The sequence below is a fragment of the Myripristis murdjan genome, chromosome 16 (assembly GCF_902150065.1).
Source record: "Myripristis murdjan chromosome 16, fMyrMur1.1, whole genome shotgun sequence".
Taxonomy (NCBI): Eukaryota; Metazoa; Chordata; class Actinopteri; order Holocentriformes; family Holocentridae; genus Myripristis; species Myripristis murdjan.
This window is the reverse complement of record NC_043995.1, coordinates 27,141,951-27,155,931: the sequence shown is the minus strand read 5'-3', so window position 1 is coordinate 27,155,931 and position 13,981 is coordinate 27,141,951. Positions and strand designations below refer to the sequence as shown.

Below are 13,981 nucleotides of genomic sequence, written 5' to 3'. Positions count from 1 at the left end.
TCCTTAAAACATGAGCAGAGATACTATTGTCTGTCCTTTATTTGTCCCCTAATGGCTCTCATCTCTCATCTGACAGAAGCCTCTGTATACTCTGATGCAGGGAACTGTAAATATTATGCTGGTGTGCAAGTCAGTTGCACAATAATATAGAAATTGAATACATTTTCTGGCTCTTTGTCTGTACACACAGTTACATCACAGAATTACATCTGTAGAAATGACGTATGCAGACAGCTTTAGTGTAATGGCCACCCTTACAAACCTTTTAACTGTGAGCAGAGCTGGTGAAAAAATAAACAAAGACGGACTGGGTGGAGAAAAGCCTATCTTTGATTTTTTTTTTTTTTTTTTTTTACCTTGATAGAGAGGAAAAAGTCAAGACCCAACAGTGTCAGACAAGACAATTCCACAAGAAAGTGTTTTTGAGGCCAGACTCCAAACTGAGAGCAGACTGAGCCACTACATCCTAAAATTGGCACTAAAATTGGCATCACTCGAGTCACAAGCAATTGCTTCTCTAAAATCCGGGCTGCCAGCAAGTTTCATGATGATCAACTGACACAAATGGTCAGAAGACACTTAATTGCATTTCGAAAGTCTGAGAGCTCTTTCAGTCTTGTACATTAGATTTTTTTTAATCCTTTATGAAAATGGTTTGCATGCGCTTCAACCACCGCACTGCTTGATATTTGCTCTGAATGAGTCAAAGCATGGAGCCACAGAGAAACTAGCCTTAGGTCAAGTCTGTGAGCTGTGTGCTAAAAATCCAAATGTGTACAGAATCAGGAAAAGCATCTGTTCTGTTGTGTATAATGTGAATTACTGTTTGACTCAGTCTCTGATACTCTCTCTAATTTTGGTATTTTTTGACAAATTAAAAAACATGTTTGCATCGTTTGCAAGAAACGTTTCAACCACTCCTTACCTCCTTCAGGAGCTCCCTGCTTTGCGAGTAGTTATCCTTGTCGGAGAATATCTCTGACAGTTCCTCATATCTCCTCATTGCTTCCCTGTTAAGAGTCAAACCAAAACCAAAATGACTGGCGATAAATGTACATTTATGTTCTAGTATTATTCGGGCTGATGAAGGGAAATGAAGATGCATAAAAAAACAGCTTATTCAAAGTCTGTTTTTCTCAACAGCTTATTTCAAGGCTTTTTTCATGCATCCTTGAGCGGGACATGATTCTGTGTCTCAAAATACTCTGTGCAAAAGGAGTTATTTGAAAGTCTGAAAAGTCAAAAGCATGTTAACTTATTCAACAAGTCACGAACACCAAATCGCACGGACACAGAGACACAGAGTCCCTCATAAATAAAATGTCCCAAAAGTAACACCAGTCCCCTGTAATGCTGTTTGAAGCTATGAGGAGACTGTACTGTCCTGTCCCAGAATCTTTATTATCATCAATGAAATATATTCCTGACTTTGGGCTGGGTCTCTTTCCTTAAAGGTTATTTTTTGAATATGTTTAGTTTATAATGTAAGCATCAGTGAATGATTACTACATCATCACGTTTTTCTTCCCAGAACTACATGCGTCAGCTTAAAGTATCCATTCGAGTTAGAATTGAGGCTCCAGGTTCAAAAGACATTTTGTTTGCAGAATAAAAAGAAAGAAAGAAGAAAGAAAGAAAGAAAGAAAAAAGAGAGGAAAAACATCAGTTAGCCTGCTTCCTCAGCTCTGTTATGAAGATGTGCAGTTTCTGGGCCTTAAAGGTCAATGAAAGTTCAATATCTCAAGGACATTTCCCTTGTGTTTTTGAGTTGTGGCCTGTTTTGCTGGTGTCTGCCAGCGGTTTATGTTACCTCCGGTCATTCTTACACGGGTGCTGTATGATGAAATATTTCAACAGTTCCTTGTTTTCCACATTTTAAATACATAAATATTCCATTGCCTGATGTGACTTGAATTTAAGTGCTGGCTCCTCAAAGGCTAGACACAAATAAAAAAAAAATAATAATAATGACAAAACAATAAGATTTTTGACAAAATCATTAAGGCAGAATGTTAACTGTGATGGATTACCATCCTCAGGCATTTTTCAACTATGTGAAAGATTATTTTCATTCCAGCAAATGAAGGTAGAAAAATGAACATCTAAAATTAAACAGACAGTGTGCAGACACCACTGAGAGTTATGTAAATGACAGAGGTAACCTGGGCCATTAGCACAAATGTAAAGAAGAGTGGCATTGCCCTTTAATGGCCCTTTAAAAGAGAGCGTGCTGCAGCCACAGACCTGTCGGTCTCCTGCCAGGACCTGCGCAGGCGGTGGATGGGGTTACTCTGCAGGGCAGACACAATGGCATACAGGGAGGAGAAGTTCTTCCTCGCTCGGCACTCCTGTTGAAAACACACACGCGCGCACACACACACGCGCACACATGCACATACACACTGTAACTGAGAGCACCTGTGGGTGGGGGTCTGCCTGGCATTAAGTTACACAGTCTGTCTGATATGCTGAATAATGTATACTCCAAAAGAGGTTTGTCACAAAAGAAACCTGAGACAAGCTTAGGACAGCACTTTGGCAGCAAACCATGATACCCTGCTATGCCAAAGAGGATGTAAGTGTGTGTGTGGGCGTGTGTGAGTGTGTGTGTGTGTGTGTGTGAGAGAGAGAGAGAGGGAGATAAAATATGTCTTCCAAGAGGAATATTGGAGAGAAGCTGTGTTTCATTCACAGATAAAGAGGTTTGGAAAGGATTCAAACTGCTCATTTGACCATAGCGATTGCATTATGGGTGTGTGTGTGTGTGTGTGTGTGTGTGTGTGTGTGTGTGTGTGAGTGATGGTGGTGGGTCTTGTCCTTGTTGCAAGCTCTTAGTGCTCTAAATTAAAAGAAGCTGAGTGTCTCACACAAAAGGCACAATACACTTATAAAACCATGGAACTCATTTCACCCACATTAATATTTGTGAAATGACAATTCTGGCCAGCAGATATGAGTTTTTTTCTAAAATCATTTTCCATTTTCAGAATATATTTATTTTTTCTGGACTGTTTTCCTGGGGTTGACAGAACTTTTTTCATTTACCACATTACATACACACCTTCTGGAGGTGTGCTGAAACTTTGACTAATTATTTTTTTATGATATACCAAACCTCTCCTGCCCAAACAGGTTAGCTGTTACTGAACACAAAGAGAGAGTGATCTTTTAGTATTTGCTGCTCTGTCCAGAGAAGAAGTATGAACCATTTCGCTGTCAGCCACTGACAAATCTGAAATTGTTTGTGTGGTCATAGTTTAACAGATGTCTCTAAAACCAAGAAAACTGTCAAGCTGTTCTGTTTGTGTCTGTTTGGCCAGTGCCAGGGTAGTTATTAGAGATGGAGATTATTGTGGGAAGCTATATTTATGGTTGGTGCTGACAATTTCCTTGTATCTTTAATCAGAGTGGGCCGTGCACACTCATTAAGTTTTGCATTTTTCAAAGTGGACACAGTGAACCCATCCTGTAACCTTAACAGGGATTCCCACCCATGTTCTTCGTCTTATTTCTAGGCTCAAATCAAGGCTTTCTTGCATAGGTGATATTCACATCAGATCCAATGTATGTCCTAACTATGACCTTTGACCTTTTTGCGTGAGGCACTGACCTCCGCCACGCTGATCCATTTCTCCAGGAGTCGAGCTCTCTGCTGGCTGCGTAGCTTCGTGGGCCAAAGGCAGGAGGCTAGAACTGCGTTGGCCAGCTTGTTGAACTGATGTACGGTGGCCCGGACAGACCAACACACGTCCTCCCTCCCCTTCTTGTCCCGCTGAGACCACAGGGAGCCGAGGCAGTGGTACGGCACCAGGCGGACAAACAGCTCCTGAAAGGGGGAAGAAACTTGTCTTGGCTGATTTTGAGCTGCAAAATCAAACAGCGTGAGCCGCACAGTGACGTTTTTCTCCTCGGATTTTCTCTTGACGGAGTCTGAGTTTCTGTGTCTGTTGTCTTTTTTTTTTTATCATGTCTCATTTTAACTGCTCAGGTCTTCTTTCATTTACACCAAACAATCATCTGCTGCTGCTGCTGCTGCTACCGGAAAAATGAAATCACATCACTTCCTGTGCGCCAGAGGAATTTTCTCAGGAAAGCGCAACCCACCATCAGGTGTTTTCATGAACTGGCAAGAGGCTGAATCACTATTGTGTCATGGAGACTAGCAAAATGGAAAATATGTGTGTGAAAATCTTAGACTACAACTTGCAGAATCACAAAGTTCACAGTGACACGGGCGAACGCAGACAACAGGACATCAAATATAATCCAAAGTGACAGTGAAAGACTCACTGTGTGTAGGCAGTGTCACTCTATACATAAATAAATTCACATCAGATTATATCTAAATACAAGTTTCATGAGGTTGTGTGGTGCAATTTCACTTTTAGTCAGTTTTTCGATTCAGTTTCGGTGTTCGGTGCTTTGCCTTGTGTCTTCATTAATAAACCCGTGCCAGCTCACCGTCTCTATCTTGGTGAGCTGCTCGGCGATCAGCCCGGCGGGGAATCCCAGGATGCACGTGGGGTCAAACCTGGAGGCGTCAGGAGGAGGTTTGGTGACCCTGGTCTGATCTGCAAAGGGTGAAAGCTGTTCAGTAAAACTCTAAGAAAATAAATGGACCACACAAATGGATCATACTTTTCCCTTGTAACAGATATTTCTTTACTTTGCACGTCCTTATAATAGTATTAATAGTAATACGACATCAGTGCTGCAGCTCTGACTCTTTACTATGGGATGCTTGTACTGCTGCTGATTCAGGAATTTAATCTTATCCCGTAGATTCAAAGCCATTCTGGTCGAGTATTACACGTTTAAAATGTAAATCTAAAGAAAACGGCGGATACCGGTGAGAGCACAGCGGCTTATCTGCTCAGGCTTGTTCGTGATGACTCAATGTAATTCCAACTTTGATGTCCAAACTAATAATGATGTTGATTTGCTGCAGGGTAGCGTGGCGACAAAAACAGCTCAACAAGTATCTGTGAGAACATGGGACAAACCCCAGGAAGTGCTCATTCAGAAGAACTTGCAGAGGGGAATATATGCTTTAATTTACTTTTACTCAGTTTCTTACATCAAAGAAGAGACAAAAACACCTTTTTCGCGTCTTATAGGGCTGCAACATTTCATTCTTATCCCAATATTTTGGATACACCTATGGCTGGACAATTTTACAGAAAAGTCAGTATTACTGACGGCATATTATGGCAGCGAGTCCTCGAGGCTGCAATGAAAAGCTCACGGGTCTGATCCCGGCAACAGCCAAGCATCCTGCTGAAGGGCCCATGAGCAAGGCGCTGAACAATACAGCTCACCCACAGTAAGCCACCGCACACGCTAAACTTGTGTGATGATTGGTACCAGCAGCTGCAGGTAATGGATAACTAATGCAACAGCACAAGTCTCGTGGTCTGCACCTCCTTACTCCGCATTATAATAAAGACTTTAAATGTCGGCCCTTATTAAAAAACACTGTGAGGAGGTGAGGCGTTCTTTTCCTTCGCACGGGGCGATGTTTAAAGTCCTTATTAAAAAGCACGGGAAGGTGGCAAAGAGCGTGCAGCTTTCTCTTCCTTTATTAGGGACTTAAATAACCAGAAATTATTCAACATCACATCACTGAACTGCACACGGCACACCAACCTGGCCAATCTGTGATCACTTCATAAAAAAGGACACCAACAAGATAAGAGAGGTAAAAGATTCCAGCTTTTTCTGCTTGCCGAACGTTGTTTATGCTTCCCTCTTACATCTCAACTATTATTATTGTTGTTGTTGTTTACTGTTCATTTGATAAGGGCCGATACGATGCACATAGACAAACTGGAAACGGCTATGTGATGCAAGTGCAATCATAAGTGTTTTTTAGCGGATGCTTATTTGCAACGCCCATCCCTAGAAGGGCTTAGTGAGCAACATAAAAAGAGATAAATAAATAAATAAAATAAAGGAACACAAAGTAAACTGATTACAGTGAGATAGAATACAACACATATTTAACAGTAACATAGCTGCAGAGAATTAGAAAAGGACAGAAGAGAAAAAAAAAAAACTAGACATGAGAACAGGTTTGTTGCTGAATTAACCAGCAGATTTGGTAGCTCTCTTAAAAGTGGGGAAGTTTACAGCAAATCGTTACATCTTATGGGTCCAGAGAAGCAGCCATGCCAGAATTTAATTTGGGAAACTAGTGTGAATCCGTGGCACCTTAATTAGCTGGGATGTGACACTCCTCTCTGCTGCAGCTCCACTTTGTGATTTCGGCTGGTTAGGCAGATGCGGCGTTACACAAAAAGCCTTCCGCCGCTTTAAACGTGTCATGTAAAATAATTACCTGCGTGGGAGTCAGGGAGCAGAGCCTTCTCGCTGAGCTCCTCGGCTATCCTGAGGATGTGAGCGCGGAGGTCAGCCGCCGACGAGGAGTCCTGGGGGAGGAGGGGAGCCAGGCGCAGCAGGCGGGACGGCTCCCCCAGAGCCCTGAAGTCCTCCGGGTACTCCGCCAGCCACGTGCTGAACACCGTGCACACCGCTCTGCACCAGCACAGGTGGGGGAAGAGCGAGAGAGAAAGGTGAGAGAAGATTACAAAGGAATGTTGTGGCATTTCCTTCCTCTTTCCTGTTTCTTCATGCGGTGTTTTCCCGTCTTGCAGCACCACTCCCCAGGCCCCAGAAATATTAGTTAACACCTACTGGCTGCATGACTCCTGTCAAGAGGCTGCTACTGGTGATCTAGGAAGCTTTCTCCTCTCGTCATGTGTAATTATGTTCATTGTCAGTCTCTACTTCCTATTTTTATGAATGGATGAACCATTTTTTTGTTGTTTTCTTGATCCTTGTGGGCTGATCTGCCTTATTCTGCCTTGTTTCAGCATCATTTATACAGTTTCAAATGCGGTTTGTAATAGGAGGTCACCCCGCCTTGTTATGATGTGGTAATGAATGATGAATGTCACTCATTTCTCAAAATAATAAAATTCAGAAATGCCCCAGGAGTTCACGACTGCTCTTTTACCTCATCGTAACACAAAATACCAGAGCATTTTGTTCCATTTTGTTATATTTTTGTGTATGTTTGACATCAAAACATTAGATTCAAGACGGGCGTTTAAACGTGATTCATTAATATGAGTTTCTGGCGCGCACCTGAGGGGTTTTTATCCTTCCTCAGCCTCATCCTTAACATCAGGAAACAAAGTGCTGTGCCCTCCCATTTCAAACTGCATATTTTGCCTTTAGTCTCAATATGAGACTAAATGACTTGTAGAGATGGATATTTTATGTGTTATTTTTGTGTTTCCACACTCGCTCATCGTACTAGAAAGAAACCCATCCTGGCTGTCGTTGTCACTCCTATTATTCTTATTAGTTTATAGCATTCCAATAGCTTTTGCATTCTTTCCTTTTGCATTTTTTCCTGTGTTTCTGTGTGTTTTCAAACATACCAAGAAAATAATTAGATGAACCTATATGTGGTAACATTCAACTACGTTACAAAATTAAAGGTACATTCATTAAAAACAAGGTAAAAAGATGGATAAGAGAACAATTAATTAATTAACAATTAATAGTTGTTTTTAAGATTTTTTATTTTTTATTTTTTTTTAAGTTCAGATTGATTCAGCCTGCCTAAGGATTTGCCACAGGCTTTTCTTAAGTTTAAGAGGCACGACAGTGACGTCGCGATCACCTTTGGGTTTTAGCCTTGATTTTTCGGACAGTTTATGCCTGACCATGTAATGCACTTAAAAGAAGAATTTTAAAATCAGTCTTGAAAGGAGGGAGGCCAAAATCAGCATGATATGGGATCAGGTCCTGGCAAAAAAACCCTCTGATCACTCTGTCGAGCTAGTGAAGACTGATTGAGGCAGGTGAATAATGCAGAACAGACTGGAATTTATCAAAGATATTAATATTTTCCAACACATCTAAAAGTTGCCTAGAAACCGCTCTCTCAAGGGGATTGTGCAGAAAGGAAAGAAAGGAAGCTTGGAGATGTGAGGGAGCAAAGATTCACGACTGTTTTTGTTCAGAGAGGTTTAATGATCTTGAAATCACCGGCGTCACGTTGAAAAATACGCACGCTATTCACAACAGTGAGTAAGCCTGGACCGATGGCACAAAGGCATTTTTAAAGAAACACATTTGAAAGGAGCAGATGACATCCGTGCAGTCACGAGTGAGAAAGAGTTTTCCAAGAAATATTATCTGGTAATGAAACGGGATGTTCAAGACTACCTACCCAACAATAGTCGAGGCTGCAATCTTGGATCTGATAATGTCTGTGTTATCGACGACAAAAATGATACAATGTTCGCAGTCATGGTTACAAAAGATAGGAACATGCGATGAAGTAGGTTTCACTAACTCTGCCCTTCTAGTTGAAGATTGACTCAGAGCAGCAAAAAAAAAAAAAAAAAAAAAAAAAACTATAAAAATTCACCCTAAGTCACTGACTGCTCTTTGATATTACTATATTACTGCCTTCTGTGGTTTCCCATTGATGCGATCAGCAGGTTCCAGTATGCAGAGGACACCCTTTAATGGCATCCCCGGTGTCAGCTCTGCTCTAGCTATTCTACTAGTGTCAAATCTGGACTGGCAGGGAGAGGAGCACTGAAAAAGGAGACAAAACAAACCAACAAAACATCCAGTAATGTTCACCTACTTTTGATTTTTAACCCTGGAAAAGAGAATTGATTTTGCACCAAAGGCAGTTCAGCATGTGCATTTATATGTGGAGGTGACGCTCGGTATTACTGTTTTCCATCTCAAACATCACCCACTGCCTGCATCAGTCAAAACTGTTTAGTTTTACCGTTTCCAAATCGCTTCAAGCAACTACTTTTTAAAAATTGTATTATACTGCAAGGACAGAACACCTTCCATGTGGCATATTCAGTTTTGTATCGCATTATGTAATATGTTACAAGAGCAAAAACAAGTCTCAGTCGTGAAAATGTCCTGATGTTTCGGTATTAAAACCTTCATCAAGTCTGAAACATTTGAGAGAACAAAGGTTTTAAGAGCAGATGCATCCATATGTTTTCACTAGCAAGGCAAGAGTGCAACATGCAGGAGTTTCTTTGCAATTTTGTGTAATTGCAAAGACCTCACTTTCTCCCACTGGCACCTGCACAGGGATAAGAACAGGTGTGCAAAGTCCAGCTCACTGTGTGTGCAAAACTGACTTTGGCTAAAACGAATGCTGATGCTGAATCTTTATTTCAAGTGCCAGCTAAATGCTTCAACTCTAAATGTAAACATAATGGCAGATAGTAATGCAGTGAACCTAAATATACGACAATGCACATTTGTTCTTATGTCTATATATTTATGCATGTTTTATTTCCATTTGTAAATGTGACGGTGTGAATATCTAACAATCCACACTGGCACATTCGCTCTGTAAATCCGTTGGTGTGCATATCATCTTAGACTTTGCTGCTGCAATGACCCAAATTCCCCTCAGGGATCAATAAAGTTTCTTCTTATTGTTAAAAACACACAGAAGACAGAACAGTCGCAGGCAAACACAGTATACACACACACACACACACACACACACAGCCTGGAAATAATGATATTCCCCAAAATAGAAGCAAAAAAAAGGGTACTGGATGAGTAACGATGCACTTTTTTGCGTAGGAATATGCACACACACACACACAGGCACAGAAACCTAAGCAAACACACACACACACACCAAGTCACACTAAAAGTTCCCAAAAGAGGTTGGGTGGCATTTTCAAAGCCTCACTTGTTAAAAGATTGCCTCGTCTGGCTCCGCACGCCGTCCCCAGGTGGGTGCTCCAATCTACGAACAAGAGAGGAAAAGTGCAAAAAGAATTAAAGCGGAGCGGGAAAAAAAAAAAAAAAAAAAACAGGAAAACACTGGCATGAAAGAATCATTCAGCTTCAAATGCACACATCTGCTATGTCACAAATGCTGCTTATACTTTCTGATGAATTTATTTAGAGCTTGTTTTTGCAAAGCGGCATTTTAGAGAAGGTCTTGTCCTAGTGTTTACAGGTACGTCGCGCTTGTTGCCACGACTACAGAGGACATGCAAAACAGTTCACTGAGCTGACGCGATCTCCTTTTGCTTCCTTGGCAAAACTTTCCCAACAGGTGTTTCATATAAATACCATCATTCCTTAAACAGAACTAAAGGCTTTCACATGCACTTAAAACAAGAATTATGTTGGTTAAGAAAAACACCACGTTGGAGTCATAACACATCGGCACACACAGGTGCTTCCTACAGCGTGAAGTGTCGCCAAGCTGAGCAGTTAATCAGGGAAGACTTTCTTAAATGACAAAGCCACAACACCTGTTTATCCAGTGAAAAGGGATTGATTTCAGGCGTGTAGCAAAATGATAACCCTATTTTATCATTTATTTTTAAGTATGCCTTTGCAGCAGATTGTTTTGAGGTAATATAACTGACCGATCCAGCCAGGGACCGACCACTTGGGTCTGTGAAGGGCACAGTGTCATAAAGACCTGTGGTATCTTTCACTGCCTTTTGCCACTCGCTTACAGGCTATAAAACTGTTCAAATGTTACCTGATGAGGGCGATTCAGACGTAACACCTGCTCTGCTTCTCATCCTGACAAAAAAAAAGTTCTTTTTTAAGGAAACTGTGGAGTTTTAATGTAGATAAGACACCAACGTAGATGTTTCAGTCTGCTTTTAATGAATCGGTACTTTCTTTTAATGCCACTTGTTGGTCAGGCTGTTGTTACAATTGGCCGTTTAGTTCAATGTTTCTTGCATTATCCAATGTATTACATAGTTCAGGGTAGCTTGGCTGCTGAGCAGAGGATAGACACAGCAGGAGCCAGATGTACTTTCTCTATCTTGTTAGTTAAGTCTGTTGCATTAGATACACGCCCAGTCAACATTCACACACTAGCATCACACATTCTGGAAACAAGGCATGGACAGTGGTTAGCCTGTCCATGTCCGGGTAAGTGGCCAATTATTCTCGGTTGCGTTTAAGTCCAACCTATGTACGGGGCAGGCCCAAGCCCAAGAACATAAATGTGTATAATTTCCTGATATCAGGGCTCTTTCTGACTGAGATCCTGCGGGAGCTCTGTCACACTGAGACCAGCGCTGCCTTGCTTTATATGTGACCATAATAAATATTGCATCAGAAAATTGAAGACTGACTCCGGTCTGTTCTTGGGCTTTCAACAAAAGAATCGGGAGCTAACACTGTGTTGTAAGATTTCTGGTGTGACTTCAACAGCTGTATGAAGAGAGGCTCATCTCTCTGTCTGGCTCTCTTCACCCTCTGCATGTTGAGGTCCAACTGCTTCCTCCAGGGCAAAGGTTTAGTCTTCCTAAATGCAGCACCGAGACGTATAGACTATTTTTGATCTTTAGATCTACCAGCAAGTGATGTCTGGGTCCTGTGTTGCGTCCTGAATAAGTTATCGTCATGTGTATGTTGTATTTTTCACTACTGGCTGGAACCCAAATTGCCCCAGGGGGACATTAAAGTTTTACCTTACCTTACCTTACACCATGTGTTGTGGTTAAAGGCTGCGTTATTCTTCTGCAGCTGGAGCTACATTGTAGTTGTATAAGGTGGTGAAAGTATTTAAAGTTGTACAATGGTGAGTCTTTATGCTGCTAGACAGCTGCGTCAAGTTTGGATTAATTCATGCAAACAAAGCGCAGATTAAAAACAGAAGCAGTTGTGTAGACACATCTGTGGTTTCCTGATCAACATTCTGGTATGATTTTTGGTATTAATTTAAGGGAGAGCTAGTAATCTAAATAGTGTGAGGATGAGGTGCCCTACAAATGAATGTTTTTGCAACCTCCTTGGCTTGTCTTTACTGCAGTGGAAATCAGCCAAAACAAGGTGGAAGAAGAACAGAGCGATCAATTAAACCAAACACAGCTTTTGTAGTCTTGCGTCGCCCTACATGCAGCGGTATTTTAGGAAAGATGCACGCATGCTACAGGAGATCAATGCAGAATACACAGGAGCCACAGACACACACACAGTGTAGCTATGGAAGTAAAAACCGGCCTCTCTTGATGGACGATCACACACACCGGCCAATTCCATCATTCAAAAACATTTTCACATTGGTCCAGAAAAGATCACATATAAATACAGTTATATATCAACTGCTTTATGGTGGAGAAGCTGCAGGTTTCTATAGGACTTCATTCACTTAATTTGTAAATGCATACTTGTTTAGCTTGATCCAGCCATGTTGCCATTCTCTGTGAGATTTGTGCCTCCAAATAAATTTATACATCAACTTATCAACTTATCAGTGTAGTTGGGAGACTCCTGTTAAAAGTGACTGTTGTAGCTGAACTCCTCTTCCCACACAAATCCAGCCAGACTGGACACTGACAGCCTGACAGCTTCCTACCTGTCAATGAGGATGTCCAGCACTCTCTTGGTGGAGGTGAAGGACCGATACGTGGAGAGGAAGATGGTGATGAAGGAGGAGTCGCCCATGGAAAAGGAGTGGAGGAGGTGGAGCACCAGCTTCTCCTCCGTCCCGGCCTTCACACACTGGGAACGAGTCGTCACCGTCTAGAGGGTGACAGAGAGAGAAAAGATAAAAGTTAACGTCATGGTGAACACACGGCCTTTTCAATCACTCGTTTCAAGCAGTTACGAGTGAATCCAATCACTCACAAGAGACGAGACATTCTTACCATCGGACTGGTGGGGGCGCCATGCTGTTGTTTGACCACCACCGTGTAGATCACGCCATCCTCCTCTTCCTCCACCACGGTGGACTGCAGCGGAGACAAATCAAGGTAAATGAGCATTCATATAGCAAGGCGAGGCAAGTTTTCAGCACAGAAAAGCACATTTCATCCACAAAGGAACTTCAAAGGGCTTTACAGCACAAAAGGCATAAAGGAAAATAAAGAATGAAAAGAATGAAAAGTAAAACGGCAGCAAAAAATAAATAGCTTAAAAATTAATAAAAGGCAGTTGTAGGCGGCACATGTTTTCCAAGGCTGACGACTTGTGCATTTGGAGAATTAGAGGAATGTGTCAGATAGTGAGAAACCTAAACTCTGAGTTTTAAGCATAAGCACCGTTTGTGTCACGTGACGGTTTGGACGGTGGAGATTCAATTAGAGCGTGTCGGCACCATTTTTCACTGCTGATGCTGATTGCAAGGACTAAACTTTGAGTATAGGCCAGTATTTAGCGCTAATCCAATATGCTTTATCCTTTTACTGAACAATATAGACGCAGGCCATTAGTCTGAGCTCATTAGACAAAAAATGAATGAGATATAATCCATAATACAGAGATCTAAAGCCCTTGCATGTGTGACAAAGGCAGAAAATGAAGCTGTTTGAACTGATTTCCCACATGCTGCATCAAGCTCTCAGTATCCAATATTGGCCTTGGGGGAAGTCCCTGACACACTAACCCTGTTTGATACTAGTATTGGCTCGATATCCATCTACGGATGCCAGAATTTGTATTGATTATCTCCAGCCTCTCTAGCCTGTTGGAAAGTCGGCCTTACCAGGTCCAGAGGACAGTACCACGTGGTCTTCATGGGCGAGGGCTCAACCTGAAGAAGAGAAACACAAAAAAAACATGGCATCATCAAGACAAAAATACATATTAAGTGTCACACTGGCATTTGGTCCATCCAGAAAGAAGTTCGATAATGCAACACATCACAACATGGAGTCAGGGCAAAATGTAAATGTTGTTTAATGTCACTTTTTTTTATGCTTCAGTTCATTTTCTTGCACCGAGCTCTGGGTAACAACTTGGCATTCATGTCAGCTAATGGACGGGCTTATTGAATTATAATTACAATTACAGATTTTAGTGTTTTTCCTTGCCTACGTGGTGAGTGGGTTTGCATTTCCCTTGATTCTTGTTCTGTATTCAACTGATGAGCAAGTATTCACATGGTTATTAACCCTTTGATGCATGAATTATGAAAGCCTGAGTCAAGATT

General features: G+C 41.6%; 1 protein-coding gene across 2 annotated transcripts in view; it reads right to left on the bottom strand.

Annotated features, from left to right (window-relative positions):
* rgl2 (ral guanine nucleotide dissociation stimulator-like 2) overlaps positions 1 to 13,981 on the bottom strand; it is a 32,503-nt gene that overhangs the window by 7,739 nt on the left and 10,783 nt on the right. For both annotated transcript variants that reach the window (XM_030072434.1, XM_030072435.1), the window contains 9 exons: positions 13,535 to 13,582; positions 12,699 to 12,782; positions 12,407 to 12,573; positions 9,761 to 9,817; positions 6,338 to 6,534; positions 4,462 to 4,571; positions 3,611 to 3,826; positions 2,245 to 2,348; positions 926 to 1,010 (listed from right to left, as the gene is read on the bottom strand). In XM_030072434.1, coding sequence (XP_029928294.1) covers positions 926 to 1,010; positions 2,245 to 2,348; positions 3,611 to 3,826; positions 4,462 to 4,571; positions 6,338 to 6,534; positions 9,761 to 9,817; positions 12,407 to 12,573; positions 12,699 to 12,782; positions 13,535 to 13,582 — 1,068 coding nt within the window. The remainder of the gene's footprint in view (positions 1 to 925; positions 1,011 to 2,244; positions 2,349 to 3,610; positions 3,827 to 4,461; positions 4,572 to 6,337; positions 6,535 to 9,760; positions 9,818 to 12,406; positions 12,574 to 12,698; positions 12,783 to 13,534; positions 13,583 to 13,981) is intronic.